We start from the raw sequence: 22608 nt of genomic DNA, 5'->3' as shown, positions 1-22608 counted from the left end.
AAACTAAATTTTCTCATGATTCTTAATATTTGACTTGAAAAACGTTGCATTTGGAATTATTTTAAAATAATGACCGTTATTGCTATCGATATTTAGGAAAACTTCCGATTGCATGGGAACTTTTACGATTACCCGCATGCGATTACCGTCATAGAGCGCTAGCGATTGCTTAGAAAACTATATCGAAATATCGAAAGCAAACCAAAACATATACATACAAAAATTCATTGATTTTGTCAACGTAAAACACACAGTGTAGCAGGGCAGTTAATTCTGAATGCGGTTAAATACCACGGTCAACTGAATTAGAAACGCTGGAGCGGCACAAGTGTGGCGGCAATGCGAACGGACTGAAGATAGAAGCCCCCAAGCGAAGGCTTTTACCTGGGCCGCTGTCCAATCAGAACGCTGCTCCCAATCAGAACTGGGCTGGGGGCTGGGGAGGCAAGAGCGAAAAATCCGGATACGGGGGGGCAGTAGCAAAAAGCCAAAAACGAAAAAAGCGAGCGACGAGTGTGGACTAGCCAGCGATGTTGGGAAAATGACCAGGGATCTGGGAGTACGGATCACGGACCACTAGCGGATACGGCCGTAAAATGCCCCGGAACACTTGCAGGCCAAGTGAATGCGCTGCTGCTAGCCAGGATGAGCCGGAGGCGAGTGCGAATAACAACAACAATAATAGCAACAACAACAATAATAACGAGGGCATCATCAAGCAGGAACTGGAGGCAGCTCCGCCGGTTTGCCACCGGAAATCGGAGCGCCGGAGAGTGGCCCGTGATATATTCCTGGTCTTTGAGGAACAGACCACCCGGCGACGAGGGAAGGGAGCACGGGGCAAGGCCACAAGGGCCAAGCAAAAGTTCGGACACCTGAAGGTGGCCAATCCGCCGCGCATCAATAAGAATGTGCTGCGCGACATTAAAACGGAACCAAAGTGCAGCTCGGAAGCCGTTGTGGCGGCTGCTGCCCCAGCTATCATACCCATTCCCGCACTGAATCCCTCAATTTCTCTTCAAATAGCCACGCTCAATCCTCCGCTGCCGGAGGAGCCGACGTTAGCCAAATCCTTGCCGCGTACGGCGGCCGTTAAATTGGAAACCAAAACACCCGTCACATCCACAGCCACTGCATCCAATGTGGCGGCACCCAAGCGGATCAGTCCCAAGCCCAAGGCTCCACCTGTTCAGGAAAGGGAAACGGAAATGGAAAAGGAGGTGGTGTCAGCTGCAACTCCTACTGCTCTGCCAACACCCAAGCCCGCTGCCGCACCCGCCACTTCGCCGACGACGCCCAGCGTCAATCCCATCTTCCTGTGGGTCAAGCAGGACGATACCCGCATCGTGGAGGTGCGCTGCGAGGACTACGACAAGCGGAATAGGATTCGTCTAACCAAGACGACCAACGGCTGGCGCTCTATGCCACGCACAGATGCTTCCTCAACTAGGATAGTCAAATTCTTCCACGGCTCCGCCGCCCCACTGATGAAGGTCAAGCGCGAGCAGCATCTGCAGCGCTTGGAGGAGGAGGAGCAACAACATCAGGAGCAGGAGTTGGAACCGGCAGAGGATCATGAGCGAGAGCAGGAGCAGCCGGAGCAGCAGTTGCCCTCCATCGGACAGACTTTGTTGCAGGATTGGGATGACAGTGCCACGCAATTGCCCGACGAGATCGACGAGGAGGAGGAAGAGGGACAGGAAAGTGTTGCTGCGCAGCAGCAGAATAGCCACTTAGCCACTGTACTCGAAGATGTTGTGGTGATGCCACCTGCCCAAGAGCCGGATTTGGCGCCCACGCCCTGCTTCGATGGACTGCTGGACAGCGAGGAGACAAATGCCTCCACCAAGGCCACCAAGACCAATACGCCCACATATCAGAGCTCCACGCCCTCGCCACTGCAAATGCAGCTGTGTCCCAAGACGGGTCTGTTTCTGCCGAAAGGAGATCTTGCCATGGTTCAGCTCCCTGAGGAAGATGTCCTGCCCGAGGAGGCGGAGGACAAGCCACTAAGTGGCAACGATCCCGTGGAGTGTTTTGATGCGAATACTAAGAATCTGAAGGATCTGCTGGACGACGCCGATGATCTGCTACAGAATTGCAGCAGTGAAAACGGCAGCAGTGGAGCTGATCTTCTCGACTCGCTGGTCAAGCGAAGTTGCGAGGACAATCTCGTCCAGGAGACGCGGCCTGGCAACGGAACCAATCCGCCAAACTCCTCATCCTCCGGCGACGGACTGAGCTCGTTTTGTGTGCCCGATCTCGACAAGGACCTGCCCAGCATACTCAACATGGACAACGACGATGCGCCCAAGTGTCTGTCCTTTAATGAGGCGGGTGAGATCGAGGGCTTGAACGGGGAGCTCTTCCTGGGCATCGAGGCCTTCGAGAAGCAGCATGAAGCTGTGGCCACCGAGCCGGAACCCCAACCGCCCACACCAGCCACCGTGGAGATGACCCAAACGCCTACGCCAACACCGACGCCTGAAAAGGAGATCGAGAAATCCGCCGTAGTCGAGGAGACGCCCAAGGATCTGAGCTACAAGAAGCGCGAGGAGGTGTGTCCACCATCAGAATCGCGTAGTCAGTGTGCGGTGACCTCAAGTTCGGATATACTCAAGTCACCGGAGCGGGATCTCCAGTTGCCGGCCAATTCCATACCTGCTGAGGTGGAGACCACTTCGGAAACCATTAAAAATCTCATCCTGGAGCAGTTCCTCAAGCTCAACAACAATCCCCAACAGGCGGAGCCCATGGATTTGGGCAAAGCTGGCCGCGATGGGAAACTCGAGACGGTCGTTATCGACGACGAGGAGGAGGAAGATTCCAGCCAGCCGCTGAAGAAGCGATCCAAGGCCAGCATCAAGATGGACAAGGATCCGGACCCACTCACCCAACTAAAAATGCTGATCAGCAATCCGCAGTGGAAGGTCCCAGACCCGATACTCGTGCCAAAGGATCGCCTCGGTGCGGTTTTGGCCTCGCCGGCGCGAGAGATTCCATTGCTGCTGACCACCAGGCCGGAGTTGCGTCTTCCTGAGGCCTTTGCCTATCCGGAGATCATCCAGAATCCGAACATTTTGGTAGTTACCATGGAGCAGTTGGAGGCCATCCTCAAAACGGAATCGGAGCAGGCGGCCAAGGCGACAAAAGACCCGGATCCAGTGATCGTGGTGCCAAGCAAAGCGAGGAGTCCCAGTCCCAAGCAGATACAGCCCAAACCTGTGCCTGTTCAGCCCAAACCGCCTGCAGTTGCCCCGGTGGCGCCAACTCCGCCATCTCCGGCGGATTCCAGCCTCTCCACGGATCTGAATGCCACCACACTGGCGCTGCTCCAACAGATGCTGTGGCTTCCGTATTTTGGCCAGTTGTCGCAGGAGTTCTTCAAGACCATTAAAGATCCGCTGGGACTGCAAAGAAAGTTTATGAGCAATCTCCTGCCGCTGTACAACAGCCAATTCGGATTGCAGCATCTGGACGAGCTCTACAAGCAGTGTATGAAACAAAAGTCGACGGAAGAGCAGCCACAGCCCAAGGTGACCACTCCCGTGCCGCCTCCAGCAGCAGCACCGCCTCCACCTCCTCCTCAAAGTACGGCCAGCGGACCAAATTCCTTCAATGGCTTCACCAATCCCGTAGAGCTGGCTCTCATGCAAAAGCTGCTGCAGCCGCAAATGCCGCAGTTCCTCAACTGGGAAGCGGCCAAGGAGGCATCATCCACATCATCGGCTGCTGCCATCTCAAATCATCATCATCAGGAGCACAAGCGACCCAGGAGGGAAACCGAAACAGAGTCCATCAGCAACTTTACCAAATCCAAGCCTTCATCCGGTGCTCCAAGTACAACTGCTGCTCCCCCCCCCGCCGCTGCGCCTGTGCCGGTAGTCACCACTGGGGCTCCGGCACCAGCGCCGGCGGAGCACAAACCCCGACTGACCATTAAATCGCTCTCAAATCTGCTGGAACCGGAGGCGAACGTGGTTCCACTTCTAAATGTGCCCTTCGACGGAATGCGAGGGCGTCCCTCCATACACAAGGCCGTGCCAGATCAGGCCAAGGGTGACGCAGGTACGGGACGCACACTACGCTCCAGTAAAGCCTGCGTCACCTACAATCCCCTCGAGCAGGCCAAGCAGCAAATGCATCCGGCCGCCGTCACGCAGCAGCAGCGGAAACGGGGCAATATGCTCGCCCAGGACGTCCAGCAGCAACAGCACCAGCAAAATCTCGCAGACGCGGCGGCAGCAGCCGGCATGGATGCCAACTCCGCGCTGTGGCATCCTCTCTTTGGAAGGTGAGTGACTTTCCTAAGCTGATGGGATTAGATCATATTTCCAATAAGCTCATACTAATCCACATCCGTTTCCTTGCAGCAATCCCAAGCAGGGCTACAATAGCCCGTGGCAGTGGACCACGGTGACGGCGTCAGGTGAATGACAGTCAAGCCGGGCTCAAAAGGAGCCAGCACCTGGAGCGGGAACAAGGACGGCCAGCTACGAGGAGCAGCAGCAGCAACAGCAGGACTACAGCACCTATCACGCCTCGGCCAAGCAACAGCAGCAGCAGCAGCAACCACAACAGCAACCACAACTTCCAGCAGGCAACAATCAAAATCACAGCAACAATAGTAGCAATAAATTTTGTTATCCTACGGCGGCGGCCATGGAGAATATGTTCCAAAACAATCAAATGGCGGCCGCTGCCGCCGCACGCGAATCCCTGCTAAATTCATATCTCTATCAGAAAGATAGCGATGCCAGCAATTACATGACGGAGCAGAGCTATTGGCAGCAACACCACCACCACCAGCAGCAGCAGCAGCAACATCAACAACAGCAGCAGCAACATCAACAGCAGCAACAGCAACATCAACAGCAGCAACACCAACAGCAGCAACACAAGCAGCTCCAGCAGCAGCAGCAGCAGCAGCAGCAATGGAGCGGCAACAACGGGAGCAACAACCAAAGGAGCAACAACTATGCCAACAACTACGCGGCGGCAGCAGCCGCCTCCATGTACATGCAACACTTCAATCCCTACATGCAACAGAAGGCGGCACTACTGGCGGAGAAGGCCGCCCAAGCGGCGGCGGCGGCAGCGGTACAGAACAGCAACGGTAGCAATAAGCACGGACGCTTCGGCGGGGACTACGGCTAGGGTACAGTGGATACACGGTTTAGCTAACCGGAATGCAAGACACTTGCGCATTAACATAAACATATAGGCGTATATAACACTTGGGTGTAATAATAACTATATATTTAGAGGCATCGTATAGGCCGTTTTACCGCCAGGAATTGGTAAAGGATAAACCATGATTTTCCTTTAGTTTAATACACAGGAACAGCAACAACAACAAGGTAACCGGAAAGCAACAACAATAATTTATAAACAACAAACAAGGAGGTAAACAAACGCAAGAAAGCAGAAAACGTAAAAACTTAAATTGAATTAGTAAAAATTTGTTATTGGTAGTTTGTTAACAAAAAAGAAAAACACAAAAAATATGAAAACAGAACAAAAAAAAAGAAACGAAAACAAAAAACACGACAAGTAAACAAAAAATAATGTAGAGCGACGAGAAAGCGGAAGGCAAAAGCAAAAAAAAACCTAATTATTGTATTATTGTTAACCAAAATCTATTATTATTATTATCTCAAGCTGCGTTATATTATTATTATTAACTCGTGTGTCTGTATATAGCGTTTTTATCTAGATGTATTACATTTAGTGATCCCCCCGCCCGATTCCCATCCCAAAAACCCAAGAATCCGTCTATCCTCCAAAATGCCAGGACAATCCTTGGACCCATCACCTTTTCGCCACCACCCTCACCAAAAATCAAACGAAAACCGCAGCGCTAAAAGGCAAAACAAACAATCGATTTTGTATTCATTCCGAAATGTGTTTCTTTTTGTTTTTACTAGTTATTACGCCGATTATTTATGAACTTTATGAACACGATGGAAATGAAAATGGAAATCATCCCTAACATGTGCAATCTAACACTTATGTTCTAGATACAAAAACCAAACACAAGAATCACAAAACTTATTACCGCGAAAATGGCAAAGCAAACGCATGAACATGAAAATGGAAAAATAAAGAGAACCCTTTTAGAGAATTTCGCTGATAAAGGCAACAGAATAGCAAATCGCCACCGACTTTTACTTTACGGGTTTGGGTTGCTCCATCCATGATGATGCACATGATGCACAAGTGGTTTTGTATAAATATAGTTATATTTGCTTCTCAAGTTCAGTGTATAATAGACATATAAAAGTTAATTTCTGTATAAATACGCAACTTTTCGCTTACAAACAACATTATGTAATATTTTCTGTTTAACATTTAGTTAGAACCACGCTTAAAGTAAGAGTTCCTTTCTAAGGCATTTGAAATGCGCGCGTGCGAATGTTTTCAGCTATATCTGTGTGTATCTCTGTGGAAGTGTGTGCCCGGTGCGGTTTCTTTGTTTCTTTGTGCTTCCAGCCGATCTCCAGGGATCGCGGATCGCAGACCAATCTACTCGATCTGACGGCTGGCCTCCTGCAGGCGCGCCACCACGCCCTGGTAGAACTTAATCTGCTCGGCAATGAAATTCTTAAGAGTATGCTTCAAATGCGTGTCCCGCTCGCTCTTGAAGTGGGTCAGCTCGGCCAGAACCGTGTAGGAGACGACATCTGTGCGCCGGTTCACGTCGTGCAGCTGGGGATTATTCATCCTGCCCTCGCCGGCCAGTTTCTCGCAGTCCTTGCGCTTCTGTATGGCACCCTTGTGCGTGGAGAAGATGTCCGGAAAGCAGTTGAGTACGCCCCTATTTGGAAAAGCCAGAATAGAAATGAGACAATGTTTCTAGATTATTCTATAAACAAATAGCGACGGGAAGTTCCCACATTTTCTAAGTTACGTATGTACAATGTGTTTTGTACTACCCTAAAGGTCAGTCTGCGTAGGAACCAGAATATTCTAAAATAAACTATTGGCCACTAATCGATTTTTCTCGCGAAACTACAGGTTGATTGAAACAATTGTTCACCGCATGTAACTAAACAATTTGAGTTGCTTATAATTAAACATTATGCCTTTGAAAAATTATATCTTGAAATCAATAAAAAATAAAGTAATCAATCGTTGAGTTTTAGTTGGTTCCCTTTTTCAGTCATCTAATCAATTACTACTGACTGGAACGTAATATGCTATGCTTCACATCACTTATAGAGACGCCAACCCACCTGTAGATGTGCAGTCGATCCGAGAGGGGAATCCAATCTTGCTTTGGCTGTTCGCCAAAGGCCTGTCCAATACCGATAAAGATGCCGCCTATGCGGCCGACGCTCTCGGAGAGCGGAACCGCGTTCCGGGTGGGCGCACGCCTCTCGTCGATGGCCAATGCCTTGGCCAAGTCGGAGAGTCCGTCACCGATGCGCTGAAACTCCTTTTTACTCTGCGACATGGAGCGCTTGGCCATGTCGTTGGAAATATTGTTTAGGTTGCGTACGGCCACGTCCATGCTGTGAATAAACTGGGTGCCCAGCTCCATTTGGGCGTCCACTTTGGAGTGCAGCAGGTTCTTGTCCGGCGGCGAAATGGCCAGGCAGTAGTTGACGCCCATGTAGGGATCCCGTTCCGCTTTGCGCTTGCCCGACTTCCAGATCTTCTCGTCGCGACAGGTGAGGAAATGATACCAGACCTCGCATTTGGAAATCACCGGATGGCGGCACACCCAGTCGACGAATTCCTGCAGCTGTACGCGTCGATGCTCCACGAATTGCTCCTCATAGCGGCCGGAGATCTGCTTGTCCGGCAGCGGTGGCACCGGAATCAGGCAAAACTTGTCCACCAAACGTTCGTGCAGCCAGTCGAAATGCTTGTAGCGACGCGACACCTAACGAAAGGGAAACCCAGATTAGATATGACCAATTAATTGTGATTGGGACACGCAAAGAGGAGCCCGGAGCGGGGGGTCAGCGGTCGTTGCTGACTCATTCCCCGCGGCGGTTCGCAAGCAGAAGCAATCATCGTAGTGCCGCTGGCTACCAGTTGGTCAGAATTGCCCCACAAACAAGAATTTTAAATGCTTTTACGACACTGTAATGCCCTACCTATTTGTATGTCTGTTTTAATGGACTTTAAACACTACAAAAAGTTTTGATTTTAGTTTGAAGAAGAAAGTTTTATCGAGCATTTATACTTCTCATTGTTGTAAGGAATAAAGTCTATAGTAGATACTAATGAAATGAGCAATATCTTTAAATAATAAAATAACTTTAACCAAAAATACTGATAATGTTAGGTAACAAGGTTGTAAAAAGAAACAATAAGTGAGTGGTAATAGGTTTTATTAATAATTTAAACCAAACTAATTAAAATAGTAGGTATACTCCCCATTTACATTTTCTTAACAAAAAGGTCACTTAAGGGTCAACTCAGTTGGGAAATGTTGGCGGGCAATTAGTGCGGAGTTTCGATAAACAAAGGATTGGTCTTTCTTTTTGTTTCCATTTCGTCTTCTCGAAAGCACATGACCCAGCCCAAATTACCCTTGGCAGAGGGTAGAGAAGCACAGACACATATTATCAACAAAATATTGCACCCGTAGTTACACACTCATGCGACCACGGTCGGAGCTTTATCGTATTGTGTTGTTAATCACGGCGATATCAGGGGAGCAAACTTACGGATATGTTGTTGAAGCTAGGCGTCAGTTGGTAGGCGATAAACGTCTTCATCCCCTTGAATTTGGACTCCTTTTTGGGGCTGGCCACTACAACGGAGTAGGGCGAATGGTTCTGTGTCCACTGGTAGATTGAGTCCTCCACCTGTGTTATGTAGGCCATTTCGCATTCGGGTATCTTCTCCTTGGTGCTAGACAAGCCGAGTATATACGAATCGGAACTTTTGGCGAACATGCCCTTCTTGACGGTGCCGGCAGCACCAGTCCCACCAGCCACGGAGGCCAGCGATTGGGTATCATCGTTGGGAGCAATGGGCAGGTGTTTGTTATCGTAGTCACTGGTGGAATGCGACAGTCCACCAGCGCGTGCCGCCTGACCCGCAGACTTTTGGCCACCTGGGCCAATTTCCGAGTACGTTTCGTTGTCGTCGCTCCAGTCGTCTTCATCATCCCAGTTGCTGCCATCATCATCCGCCGTCTGATCGTAGCGCGGCAAAGGGGGCGAGGCGAATGGATCCGGAACCTGTGGCACCGAGGTCGCTCCACTGGCGCTCAGCTTCTGGGCCTCTGCCGCCGACATCACCTCCACGTACGCAGCCGGGAAGAGTCCAATCTGGCCACGGGCGTTCTTGCCCTCCCACCAGCCCTCACCCACGTCGCTCCGGGTCACCGAGAGCACATCGCCCGTGGCGATGGAGAGCTCCGAGGAGCCCGGCTCCCCGGTAAAGTCGTACATGGCGCGCACGTACGAGGTCATCTTTGTCCTCTCCTGGTCGTTCCTTTACGCTAATTCGAGTCCCGTCTCCACAGGGGCCATAAACAGACAAAAAATATCCACTGAATCTGAATCACCAAGTGTGCAGTGTTACCGTTCCTTGGATTTTGAAATTATACTGAAACTGACGTCTTCGCTTTGCAGCAACAAGATACACTGCAGCAATTTTATTAGGGCTATTCCTACAACTGACCTGATTTCTAACATGTATACAGAGGGTACTCTTTAAATTGGTTACACCATCATCGTACTTTTCAAGGAAGATATCGTAATGAAAAAAGAAATATATGAATGCTTACAAGTAATTTAAATTAATTTCCAAGTGCGGATGTAATTTAAAGTATTAGTCATGATTTTGAAAATAAAGTTCTGTTATTGCCATTACTTATTCAAAATATATATATGCAAAATATTGTATTGCAGCAAAAGTGAGGCCATTCACTTACATTGCGGTCACACTGAAAACACGAAGAAGTCCCCCTACTGATAAGCGCCGAGTGCCAGGGCTGCAAAACACGGCTCAGCTGTCGATGTATCGGGATGCATCGAAGTATCGAGTTGGCATAAAAGAATCTGGTCTTCGTGTCGTGTTATTCATTCCTTAATTGCGCCTTGCTTTAATTTGTGGGTGAGCAAAATCGGAGCTCGGCGACATCGCCAGTTGTGCAATACTAACTCCAGCGGTATCTGTTAATCCCCAACCACCACTTGGAAAACGTATTTCTTTTCCCCCCGGCCACATATTTGCAGATTTCTTCACTTTGTCGTTCGAGTATTCATTTTAACGACCACAATGAATCGGCAGGCGAAATTCCTAGTCTTGTGCCTCTTTGTTGGCCTCTTCTCCGCGAATCTGTGCGACGAAGGTGAGTCTTTGATCAAATTACATCGAATTAAAATCGAATTGAAGATACGGAACACTCATTTCTCAATTATGCACTCGCACACACACACACACTTGCATGTGCCTGCGTACGTGTGCGCATACACTTCGTGCGTGTGTCTGGATGTGTGTGCATGCATGAGTGTGTGTGTGGATGTGGGGGTTTTTTAAATGCCAATTCCTATATTGAATATCAATTCTCCGGCCATTTTCTCTTACTCCGATTTTGGGGTAATGTTCTCAGCAGGAGAAGTGTATATTTGCGGCTTTCCAAATCGAGAAACTCCAGATTTACGAAAGTCAGTTCCATGAATTGTTTCATTACCATACGTAAATAACGTTTTTTTTTGTTTGCTAGCATTTATTTTAATCATCACCTATTCTGCTTTCCAATTCCATGAGCTGTCTTATTACCACATAAAAATATTTGTTCATATTTTGGTATATACCGATTTGGTACCATATTTCATATTTTGTTGACAAACATTTTCATACTTTGCTTATCGGCTTTCCTAATCTTTATAAAATAAGAATAAATAATCTAAATAAAATACGTTTTAGCACTTTCTTAAAATGCATTATCGCTTAAAAATAAATAGCAATAAAATTCAGATGAATTCAGACAGATTAACCTCTACTTTTCGAACAAAATCAATTTGTTTTCTTTCGTTTTCCGTTTTTGTTTGACCATTTTGACACCATTTACATGTGGAATATAACTATTTTTATTATATACGAAAGCCTTACAATATACAAACTCACGTTGTTCTCTTTGAAATATTGGAAATTGATGAATGACAGTCCGCTGTGCTCTGTGCACTTATCATTTTTGCCAATTTGTTTGCCTTTATTTTAAAAGTGACGCATAAGTTTTTATCTACAATATTCGTTGCTGATTACTGCACACAAGCCCAGTTTTTAAAGCCATGATAAGCGATGTACTTACATATCATTTATATTTTATATGTTATATTAATATGTTATTTAAGTTGACTTTTTTGTGGGACTACATAAGGAAAGTTTCAAATATAACTAGTAAATCAATATCCAGTCAATTAGATTTTTATTTTGTTGCCAAGAAATACAAGAATCTCTTTGATGTGAAATAGTTTTGAAAGCGTATTTATGATCTTTTTATTTACTTCTGTCTTAGCGGTAACCACGCCGGTGCCAATAGACACCACCACGCCGGTCGCCAAGAACACCACAAGTCCGCCGGACACAACCACCCCTGTGACGACACCGTCGACCACAACAACGAGCACCACAACTGAGAAGACCACGGCGACGCCACCAATTACCACATCGACTGAGAAGCCCACGACAACCACGCCGTCTAGCAACACCACCACTACCAGCACCACTCCGGCCAGCACCACCAGTAGCAGCACCACTCCGGCCACGACCACCACCACGCCTGCTACCACAACTACGACCACTCCGTCTCCGAACTCAACTACAACTACGCCGGCACCACGCACATCGACCACTCCGGCGCCGAAGCCCGTGCCGTGCGGCCATTTTGATGGATCCTCGTTCATTGGCGGGATTGTGCTGACTCTGGGCCTGCTGGCCATCGGCTTGGTGGCCTACAAGTTCTACAAGGCCCGCAACGAGCGCAACTACCACACCCTTTGAGCCGCCACCGCCTTTACGTCGGCCTTCAATGCGGCAGCCGGAGCTGCGGCGGGCAGCAGCAGCGCCGCATCCACGGATGCGGAGCGTGTGCGGTTTGTCCAGCCTTCGATACCGCTGAGGTCGCCGCCAACGCAGCCGCCGCCACCACCACCCGCCCACATGGGTGGCAGTGGTGGTGGTGCGGCTGCAGCCCCACAAAACTGCTCGCCATCGGTCCGTGATCGGTTGCTGCACACATAATTTAAACGCGGGGAACCACACAATATTACCCAATATAATTAATATCCAAAGAGATACCCCCGATACCCCGATTCCCCAAAAAAAAACACACAGAGAAAACGGCAGTCAAGTAAAGTCAGTTCTTAAATTGAAACGATAACCCCCTGAGCGGATTTAATGCGGGCCGAGATAGAAGGAGCAGGCTCTACATTCTTGAATACTTTTCTTATCACTTCATACACAGTTACATACTACACTCTCTGAAAAGAAATCAAATATTTTTCCTTTTATGCATTGCATCCGTATGTAAGGGAACGTTTTTTGCAAACATCAGTTTATCAGCAACTTGAGCGGATGTTCAACGCCTTATTGAGGAGTCCGAGGAGCCGCCTGTTACCGGGTTTCCAAGGGCGACCATGAACCGACAAATGAGTAATGAGATCGAAACGATACGAACCGAGAGGAGTAAGAACAAATAACAGCAAATATGTGAGACTGCTTGATAGCGAGAGAGTGAACAGATCAGAAAATGGAAAGCGGCTGGCGACGGCTTTGTTTCTGTAATTCATAGAGCTACGAAAAGGAATATAAATTTTGATTATATTTACACAATTTTTGAATAACTAAAATCAATTCATTCTAGGAACTAAGAATATATACTACCTAAACTCGAGCTATACACAATGGAAACGCGTTTCAATTTACTCATTTAATGTGCATTTTTTTCTCCATCATAAAAAATAACCTTTGCTGCGTCTCCCCCGGTCTTTGCCCACTTGTCTATCGATTCTGCTCACCCCGCCATTCCGGCGTCTGTGGTATTGCAAAAAATCAATATAGCGACTAACGATGCACGCCAACAGGATTTACGGATTGCGATGCACGGTTGATATGCGTTTATATGCGATATAAACAAATATAACTAAATATACTGCTGTAGTAGATTTCAATTCGAGATTCGAGGAAGCCCAGCCCCATGTTAATGCATACACGCAAATGTTGAATATTTTGTACTAAAATGGAAACTATACATATGAATTACTTTTACCAAACCCTACCGCGCTTGCTGTTGGATTAATAAACCTTTGAAGCTACAAATCGATCACATAAACCCGTCAAGTTTACGCGAATGTACACTCTGTGCACATGATCAATCTCATAAGTATATAAGCTAAAGTAACCAATCAATGTATATCCAGTAAATCACTCAGCCGGCTTACTACAAATTATATATGTATATATATATCTCTATATATATATATATATGTATATATAAATATCTATGTATATCGTGTACGATAATAAATATTTTAAAAATTAAAACTGGATTTTTACTGCATTCATCTTGTATTTTCAATTGAAACTCGTTTCATATTTGTTTTTACACCTAATTAATGGTCAATCAAGAGTGGGAAATTTTATTTAAATTAGAAAACATTAACTACATTCTATTCTGCGCTTAGTTTCTTTAACTTTTTGGGTGTCTTAATATTAGGTGTTTTCTCCTTGGGCGATTTTCTCTTCAGGCTTTTCTTCGGCTGTTGCTTAGTATCTTTTTCTGGTCTCATATTTTTAGGGGCTTCCCCATTTTCCGCCTTTGACTTCTTATCGGTTGGTTTCTGACTCAGCGCTTTCTTTTCAGGGGACTTCCCATTCTTGGCCTGCCGCTTGAGCTTATCCTTGGAGCTGCGCTTCTTCTGAGTGTTGAAGCGCAACACCAGTGACGTGCCCGCCAGACTGAGCTTCTCTTTGATGGCCTTGCGTGCATCGTGGGTCGTTGGCAGGGTTACGGTCGCCGTGCTGTAGTCTCTGAATTTGCCCTTGCCCGGTCGTATTTGAATGTCCACCGCGTCCTGGAACAGCTGGCGCACCTGGGCAATCGAACTGGTCTTTGGCAGGTTGGTAATGACCACGGACGAGGTGAAGTTACCCTTGGCCTGGACCTTCTTGGTGGCGCGCTTCATCAGGGCCTTGGTGCGTTTGTTCTCGACGGATGTCTGCTTGCGGGTCACCAGCTCGTTGACGAAATCATCGGAATCCGTCTTGGGCAGGGTTACGAATAAGCCCTTGTACTTATCATCCTTTTCAATGGACGCCTTGATATCCTTAAAGGCCTGGTCGCGGTCTTCCTTCGACTTGAAATCGACGAGGCAGAAACGAGCGTGCTTCTGACGCGGCTTTGTGGACTTCAGCACCAGTGGATGCAGAGCCTTCACCTTCGCATTGAACTCCTCAACGTCCAGAGGCAGTTTTTGGGGGAACCGGACATACAGCCGCGTGCCCTTTAACTGCTCGTACTTGGTGTGGATCTTCTCGTCGATAATCTCGGCGCGGCTTTTGGGCTCAGGTTTGATTTTCTCTTCCTCCTCGTCATCATCTTCATCGGATTCGGTGGCACTGGCGTCCAGATCCAGTTCGGAATCCTCTGCCTCGAGCTCCTCCTCATCGGAGTCCTCTGCCTCGAGCTCCTCCTCATCGGAGTCCTCTGCCTTGAGCTCCTCCTCGTCGGAAGCCTCGGAGTCTTCGGTCTGCACTTCCTCATCCTCGGATGCACTTTCCACCTGCTTTTTCTTCATGTTTTACCGGAAAATTAAAATGTTTTCTTTTCAAATTCAACTTGCACGTGTAAACGGCAGTGTGACCAGCTTTTGCAATTGGTGGAAAATCTAAACAAACCTGAAGTTATCAAAGCTATAATTAGTGATGACAATTTGGCTTCCAAAATCTAGCCGATTTCCTATGTATAAGAAAATAATTAATGAAAATCAAAATTCTTTGTAGAATTAAGTTGCTAAATCTCGATCTAAGAAGAAAGTTATAGCAATAAATTTTATCGGTTAACAAGTAATCAGCTAATTCCAATATGAGAAAATCTAGCTATAAAATCAAACAGCACTGACGGACTGTTTCTTCTATTTCGATTTTTAAAACCCCAAAAGGAAAATGGAAAATGCGTATTTTTGGAATGAATTTCAATTAAAACAACCACCGTTGGTGACGCTGCAGGTGAAGGACACGGGTTTCGGTATGTTGTTTCAGTTGGCAAGCAAAACCAATCACAATAACAAAGGATCTCTCCCTTCAAACAGCAAAAAATGTGTTCGTGGTCATCAACAGGTTCCTGCAACAGTTGTCCGAACCGGATGCCAAGGATTTCGAGGAGACGGCGGCGATGATTGGAAGACTAATGGCACGCCGGAAGAACTCCTTCCATAATATGCCGGGATTTCGTTCTGTCTGTAAACTTAATGCAGCTCTGTGCCGCCTTCTTCGTTTGGATTTGGCCAGGGATCTGGAACAGTTTCGCGGTGCTCTGCCGGATGTGTGCGATGAGGATTTGGACGGAGCCATGCCCACGCGGAGCAGTTTTGAGTACATTTTGGTGCGCCTCTTGGGCTTCTATCATCTTCACGAGCGGATCAGGGAATGCTGCCTTAGCGCAGCCACATACTTCACCCAACTCCTGCGCAACAACTTCTTCATGGACTTCACCACGCTGCAAATCGCTGCCATTGCCAAGATTAGCAAACTGAGCTCCTTGCAGGCCAGCAAGAGTGCGATACTGTACAACAAGCTGCGCCCTCAGGTTCTCAACTTTCCACAGCTGCAAAAGCACAAGTTCCTGGCGGAGAATCAAGAACTTCCTGCCAGATTAGATCCCCCAAAGAGGGCCAACAATCAAAGCCGGACAGACGAAACCCCCGACATAGTCCTGAAACCCAAAAAGGTCATTACCAAAGTGGAACAAGCCAAACTGGAGGCCAAATCTGATGTGGGCACCATAATTGCAAGAAAGGAAATAACCGCTCAAGGTGCAAAGAAACCCAAATTCAATGAAGAGGTTCTAGCCACTGTGGCGGATGCTCAGAAGTTTATTGAACGCGAGTCAAAGGCCAGGAAAATAAATCCACCACCAGAAAGTTGTTTTACCAGGAAGATTGCGAAGCACGAGTGGCTGGCCGCCCAGACGATGTTCCAGCGCAAGTTGTCCAAGGAGCCAGAAAAGGCGTTAAGCATATTTCGCAAGTTTATTGTAAACAAAATAAAGTAACTTCACAAGCGACGATAAATTACATTTGGACACGACATTAAACACTGGTTACTACACCATCAGCAAGCCGTAGACTCTTTAGCGCCACAATTCGCTTTTGCGGATGGGGATTTTTGGTCTAACATGGGGTACACAATTATTATATCGTTTAAGCAGTTGTTGTTCATTTGAGACTCACCTTTACAAACTTCTTAAAGTTCTTGCGGTCGCCATGCTTGTTCACAGAATCCTCAAGAGAAGCATCCACTTCCTCCTGGGAGCGAATGACAATGTTCAAGTTGCACATGCGTACCTCAATGCTGTCCTTCATGGCGGCCAGCCACTGCTCCTCATCGGGATCCGCCTTAATGGAGGTTTCCAGCTTAACCAAATCGGCATCTATTTCAGATTTGATATCAACGTGAAGCCTGCTACACGATAACCAACCACTGGTGTCCACTTTCTTCGGCCTCTCCGTACGCGGCGCCACTACGTACTTGGTTTCCTTCTTGCTTTCCACTTCGGCTACAAAGGGTTCGGTTAACCGGGAATCCTCGTCGTCTTGATCACTCTGTCTTTCAGAGTTAAAGTTGAACAAGCCATCGGTGGAGTCATCATTTTTCGGAGCCTCCTGCGTCTTTCTTTTCTTTTTGCTGTCTGCAAAGTTGAAGAGGTTATCACAATCTTCGCTGTCGCTTTCATTCAGCAGCTCCAGACGTAGACGCTTGCGTGGTTGTGTCTGCGATTGGGACTCCAACTGGGGAGGCACTGAAGCGGGCTCTTGTGGCTGTGATTTCTCCAAAAAGTCGATCACACTGATCCTGGCTGGCGTTTTGCCTTTGCTTCCCGACTTCGGCTGAACTACAGACTCTGTTTTCTTCTGTGGAGATTTTCGAAATTGAAATAGGTCACTTTCATCTTCTTCATCACCCGAGGCCACCGATAAAACAGGACGTTTTGGTGGCACTGCATGCTTGTCAGCCGGTTGGTTTGTAATATTTGTGGCCAATGATTTGCCATTGAGTCGTGGTGAAATCCTGGTTGCAGCGGGTGCTTCTGTTTTCTTCTTGGGCAACGAAGTGGCTATGGGCACTGTAGCTGGTGATTCTTTCGGTTCCTTTGCATTTTCGTTCTCCTCATCCGACGAGTCAACACAATAAACCTGTTTGGTTCTCCGTGTTATGGGCTTACTCGCAGCTCGAACAGGTGGTTGTACGGGTATCTCCTCTGGAATAATTTTGCTCCGCCTTGTTACGCGTTGAACTGGAGCAGGCGCAGGAGCTGGTGTCACATCTTCTTCATTAGACGAGTCCAACAATATGGCATTCTTTGATTTCTTGTTCAGTTTCGAAGCGATCACCGATTTTGCTCGTTTGGACGATGTTGATTTCTGCTCGTCATCCGAGGAGTCGACTGTTAAGGCATGACTCCGCTTACGCATGGAAGTTTGGGGCACCGGAACGGGCATGGAAGCTCCTTGATCCATTTCGCAATCATTTGACTCGGGCACTACAAATTCAGAAATGGGCATTGCATTGGATTGTGCGGAGTTGCGTTCAGTGTTGGGTACAATAATCGAAGAGTTAAAGGCCATCGAGGAAGTTACAGATTCCGTGGTGGGCAATGAATCCGAGATAATAAACTTGTGCGTTGGATTACAGAACTCTGTTATAGAGCAATGGATCAAGGCCATGCCAATCTCGTACTCCTGAATAATACGTCGACCATTCTGCTCCAGAATATCTAAAAATTTTAAATTTTTTATTTAAACGCTGTGATTTGTTCATTTTTTCCAGACCCACCTTGTATACTATTGATTGATTCAGTGGCCTGAGACTGGGAAGAAGGCACATACTGTATGACTATCACATCACTCTTTGTTAGGAATGTTTTGCGCACACCAGAATTGATATCCTTGCAAGTGGCTCCAGCTTTCTGCACCACTGATCCGTACATATCAAAGTGTTTGCGGTTCATAAAGACGAACGTTTTGCCGGCGAAAAGACGGGTGCGCTCTGGACGCCAGGTGACATCTATGTTGGTGGGCTGGTAGTCCTCAGGCTGTGGCCATCCTTCCTTGACATGGATGCTCTGCGCTGACTGCAGCATCATTCGCCAGTAGGCGAATGTGACAATCGGTTTATTCTCAAGCATAGCGTGGAGTAGTTTCACGGTCACCGAGACTTCGTTCATGGTGAGATGGGTGCAGTCATTGGTCCAGTCCGAAGTGACCGTGCCGCCCATGGGTTCAAGCATCTTCGTCAGCTCTTGGACCTCAGGACGCGTCAATGCGGACACAGTTGTGACCAACTTCATTTGAGTCACCTGCCAAATGCTCATGTTTGCGCCAAATCGCACGCGTGTTTCGACAGGCAATGGAGTCAATGTCTTGGCAGGCACCTTGCGCGGCTTCTGGGAATGCTTGGGAAAAATGAAGGTGCCATATCTGGAGGCTAGGTCCTCGATATGGAGAGAGTCATCGCCATCCGCATCCGGCTGGATGAGCTTGGCATGATTGCGACTAATACTGAGGTCCTGCGCAACAATTAAGTCCGTGCCCAGGCGACCAATGGTGTACACCTTTTTGGCAGGAAACAACACAAACTTTTCGTCATCTATAAAAAGTAATTAAAAAGTTATTAAGCTAATATTGCTATAGTATTTTAACGTGCCTTTGGTCAAAACAAACATAATTTCAAAACATTAACAAATTCAATAAATAGCGGGCAGTGTGACCTTAGCTTGTGAAGTTGCTGAACCAGCTACACAGAGCCAAATGAGATGCGATTATAATTGTTAAAAATAAAATTAATAATGGATTATAATTTTAATTTCTAAATTATTTTTTGTTTTCTTTATTAATTAGTAAACCATATCTTTATTAATTAGGTTTTAAAATTTTAGAATTGATCACCGTTATTCTTAAACTATCGTGGAGTGACCAAATAACGTTTCCTTCGAACGATGAACGAGCAAGAAGAAGCATTAGCAGCCGGTTTGTTTTTGTCGTTTAGCGAATTTAAAACACAATAAATCCAATTTACCTGCAATAAATGTGAGTGAGGACACCAGTAACCATGGCTCACCTGACCGGCACCCGTGTGAGCACCTTCAACGAGAGCTTCCTGAACGAAAATGAGCACGATTCGAACGCGGTGCTCATGGAACTGGACAAGGGATTGCGAAGCACCAAGCAGGGCATCCAGTGCGAGGCGGTCGTCCGTTTTCCGCGCCTCTTTGAGAAGTATCCTTTTCCCATACTCATCAACTCGTCGTTCATAAAGCTGGCGGACTACTTTGTCAGCGGTTCGAATCTCTTGCGCTTCTGGGTGCTCCGTGTTTGCCAGCAGAGCGAGAATCACTTGGACAAGATCCTCAACATTGACAACTTTGTGCGTTGCATTTTCGTCGTGATGCACTCCAACGATCCGGTGGCGCGTGCTCTACTCCTGCGCACCTTGGGCGCTGTTTCCCGTGTGATTCCCGAGAAGCAACAGGTGCATCATGCCATTCGACGTGCTCTGGATAGCCACGATACTGTCGAAGTGGAGGCCGCCATCTATGCCAGCAGCTGCTTTGCCGCCCAGTCCAGTTCTTTTGCCATCAGTATGTGCGCCAAGATTTCGGACATGATCGAATCGCTACAGGTGCCCGTGCCGATGAAGCTGCTCCTGATTCCCGTGCTGCGACACATGCACCACGAGGCGACCACAGCGTCGCTGGTCAGCAGACTGTGCATGGACCTTCTGCCCAAATACCCGGCCCAGAGCTTTGTGGTGGCCATCATAGACACCCTCACTCAACTATCATCACGAACGTTGGTGGGAGTGCCTGGCCAGCTGGATGTTCTGCTGGATTTCATGCAGGACTTAAGGACACCCGTGCGCATCCAGGTGCTGCGCTCCTTTAACGAGTTGGCTGGACGCCAGAGCGTTCATGCCTGGCCCAAGCCAGCCATCAAAGCTCTCATTGACCGATTCGAACTGTGTACCAATTCCAAGGAGCAGTTCCTCTTCCTTTCCATCCTGCTGAAGCTGAGCGAGTGTCCGCTTACCTGCCAGCAGCTGCTTCGCGAGCATCGCGTAGCTCTGCTTCGCCTGTGCATCCAGTGCATCAGCAAGCTGGACGACTACACCACTGCCACTCAGGCCATGGCAGTTTTGTCGGTTCTAGTGGCATTCGGCCTTAAAAAGGAGGACAGCGGTGAGCAGGTGGACGATATACTACATATGGTTAACCTACACATGGAAGGATTGCTTCTCTGCACGGCCAAGCGGGCGGAGTGCACCCGTGATCTGCGTAGAGTGTTGACATACGGCATAAGGATCACGCAAGCCAACGCTGAATTTGGAACTTCCTTCATCGAGATCGTGACCAATACTCTGGGAGATAAAGGTGCCTATCCGCCAGCCAATGCGGAACTTATGTGCGAGGCACTCGTCGGTCTGTGTGAGCACTTTCAGATGCGCAAGTACGCCTTCTCCACCGCAGAGGATTTAATAGGAGACGACAACGCGATGGACACCGATGAATTGCCCCCGCCTAAGGTATCATCTGCATTAAAACATCAATTAACCCTATTCTAATACTGTTTAATTTTAGATTAATCCCATGCTAGCTCGCTTACCGCTCATCCTGCACAAACTAAACACTATTATAGACCAGGAGAACTGCGAGCAACAGTTGCGCAGCGTGGAGATCCTGAGTTCATTGGTGCTTCAAACCACCATGGGCTGCTACCTGCCGCAAAAGGTTGTTCAGTGCTTTGAAAAGTGCCTGGGTAGGCTCAATTGCTGGACGCTTTACAGGATTGCACGCACCGCAAGTCGTTATGGTCACCACTATGTGGCTGCTCACATTTACACCAAGGTCTCCCAGATTGTTATCAGCGATCATATGCACTATTTCCTGGTGGCACTTTCGCAGATCTCGCAGGCGGAGTGCATTCTTAACTATGGCTTGGAATACGCCTACATGAGGGACAATTATGCAGCAAAGGTGGCACCGGAACCTTTAATGCCGCTGATGAAGCGTTTGGAGATGGCTAGCAATCTCTACCAGCAAGCGCTTGCCAGCCTGCGAGCCTGCTCCTCGCCGCAGCATCCGTGCACCTTTCAGCTGGAGTATCTGAAGATAAGGGCACAGTTTCTGCAGACCCTTCACCTGGCAGTGACCGTTAAGAATGCTCAGGTGATTGTGCCGCCACCGGCAATAGCTGGAAGTTTGGCTCAGAACTCGCGCGACTATTTGCAGAAATTCGGTCATGTGACGAACCAGCTGCGCAAGCTAGTGAAGGCATTGAAGGCATGCGAGGAGACTTACGCCAGGCTCTACAAGTCCTCTTTCGATGCGGATCACGTCACGCTGGAGTTTCTGGAGGTGGCCGAATTTCAATGCGCTCTTTTCGCCCACATCATCGAGTCGATTTGCTACGCCACTCCGCCGGAACCACCTGTATTTCTAACCACAGGCGATCACCCGGAGACGCGCTACTTCGCCGCCAGCTGCCAGCGCATGGAGCAGATGCAGAAGAACCTGCCCCAGGAGCCGGCCAATGCCAAGACCATTAGCAACCGGCATTTGGATGTCATCATTGCGCAGATCGAGATCATAACGAAGACACCGCTTTGCCTGCCGCGCTACTGCTTCCAGATCCTGCAGTCGACTCAAATCAAGCTGTCGGTGAGTCCGCAGCCTAGAAGCGCCACCGAACCCGTAAACGTCCAGTCAGGCAGTAATCTGGTGATCAAGGTGGAGGGTGTCCTGCAGCACTTCAGCAAGCAGAAGAAGCACTTCCGCCGCGTGGAGTCTGTTCAATTGAGCCTCACTTCACAGCTGATCACGCCACCACCGCGATCCTCGCAAGAGCTTCCCAAGCTGGGTGCCAACGACACCGTCACCCTCAACCAGATTGTGAAACCCCAGCGCGATTTCCTCTCTGGCAGCTTCCTCTTGCCGATCTCCAGTGGCGGGCACTTCCAGGTGACGCTAGAAACATTCGTAGTGGACGAGAACGGCATTACCTGGTGCACTGGACCCAAATCGTCAATGGTGGTGCGTGTGCTGGAGGATCCCAGCAAGCAGGGTGCTCCAGCGCCCAGCACTTCCCAGGCGGTAGGACAGACGAGGAGGTTTTGAACCACATGAACATGCTTGCATATGTCTTAAGATAAAATATTTTACAAAATATTAATATTAGTTTAGGCATTTAACACAAAATGAATGAAAATATAAGTTTTTCAACAAATAGTTTTTTTCTATGAAGTATATTTATTTATTATCATTAGGAAAACGTACCGCAGAAATTTCCTTATTTAATGTAAATGTTTTACATTTGATACCCATTAATTTGAATTTCCAATTGGAGAATGTTGAATGCACTTCGT

The 22608-nt window shown here is 47.9% G+C and overlaps 7 protein-coding genes across 7 annotated transcripts; 4 read left to right on the top strand and 3 right to left on the bottom strand.

Moving 5' to 3' along the window:
• Positions 1 to 188: 188 nt before the first annotated feature.
• LOC120448865 lies at positions 189 to 5660 on the top strand. Its single transcript, XM_039631078.2, has 2 exons — positions 189 to 4294; positions 4374 to 5660. Exons 1-2 carry the CDS (start codon positions 597 to 599, stop codon positions 4435 to 4437), a joined length of 3762 nt encoding a protein of 1253 aa, XP_039487012.1. The 5' UTR covers positions 189 to 596; the 3' UTR covers positions 4438 to 5660.
• A 560-nt stretch (positions 5661 to 6220) lies between these two features.
• On the bottom strand, positions 6221 to 9578 carry LOC120448867 (sorting nexin lst-4). The gene is made up of 3 exons (XM_039631080.2): positions 8682 to 9578; positions 7236 to 7888; positions 6221 to 6817 (listed from the first exon to the last, which is right to left on the bottom strand). The coding sequence occupies exons 1-3, from the start codon at positions 9432 to 9434 to the stop codon at positions 6526 to 6528; spliced, it is 1698 nt and encodes a 565-aa protein (XP_039487014.1). The 5' UTR covers positions 9435 to 9578; the 3' UTR covers positions 6221 to 6525.
• A 418-nt stretch (positions 9579 to 9996) lies between these two features.
• Positions 9997 to 13515, top strand: LOC120448868 (sialomucin core protein 24). The gene is given in 2 exon segments (XM_039631081.2): positions 9997 to 10318; positions 11489 to 13515. Coding segments are annotated over 2 exon segments (798 nt in total). The 5' UTR covers positions 9997 to 10245; the 3' UTR covers positions 12214 to 13515.
• Positions 13516 to 13566: 51 nt separating this feature from the next.
• LOC120448864 (nucleolin) lies at positions 13567 to 14854 on the bottom strand. Its single transcript, XM_039631077.2, has one exon. The coding sequence runs from the start codon at positions 14766 to 14768 to the stop codon at positions 13641 to 13643; it is 1128 nt and encodes a 375-aa protein (XP_039487011.1). The 5' UTR covers positions 14769 to 14854; the 3' UTR covers positions 13567 to 13640.
• A 205-nt stretch (positions 14855 to 15059) lies between these two features.
• On the top strand, positions 15060 to 16305 carry LOC120448930. The gene is made up of 2 exons (XM_039631167.1): positions 15060 to 15217; positions 15282 to 16305. The coding sequence occupies exons 1-2, from the start codon at positions 15136 to 15138 to the stop codon at positions 16241 to 16243; spliced, it is 1044 nt and encodes a 347-aa protein (XP_039487101.1). The 5' UTR covers positions 15060 to 15135; the 3' UTR covers positions 16244 to 16305.
• LOC120448929 (nibrin) lies at positions 16202 to 19032 on the bottom strand. Its single transcript, XM_039631166.1, has 4 exons — positions 18895 to 19032; positions 18025 to 18837; positions 16422 to 17965; positions 16202 to 16361 (listed from the first exon to the last, which is right to left on the bottom strand). Exons 1-4 carry the CDS (start codon positions 18911 to 18913, stop codon positions 16281 to 16283), a joined length of 2457 nt encoding a protein of 818 aa, XP_039487100.1. The 5' UTR covers positions 18914 to 19032; the 3' UTR covers positions 16202 to 16280.
• Positions 19033 to 19193: 161 nt separating this feature from the next.
• Positions 19194 to 22471, top strand: LOC120447726 (integrator complex subunit 7). The gene is made up of 2 exons (XM_039629268.1): positions 19194 to 20769; positions 20825 to 22471. Exons 1-2 carry the CDS (start codon positions 19300 to 19302, stop codon positions 22358 to 22360), a joined length of 3006 nt encoding a protein of 1001 aa, XP_039485202.1. The 5' UTR covers positions 19194 to 19299; the 3' UTR covers positions 22361 to 22471.
• The last annotated feature ends 137 nt before the right edge of the window (positions 22472 to 22608 follow it).

The sequence above is a fragment of the Drosophila santomea genome, chromosome 3L, assembly GCF_016746245.2.
Source record: "Drosophila santomea strain STO CAGO 1482 chromosome 3L, Prin_Dsan_1.1, whole genome shotgun sequence".
Taxonomy (NCBI): domain Eukaryota; kingdom Metazoa; phylum Arthropoda; class Insecta; order Diptera; family Drosophilidae; genus Drosophila; species Drosophila santomea.
Note: the sequence above shows the minus strand (reverse complement) of the source record. Positions and strands in the feature narration are given on the sequence as shown.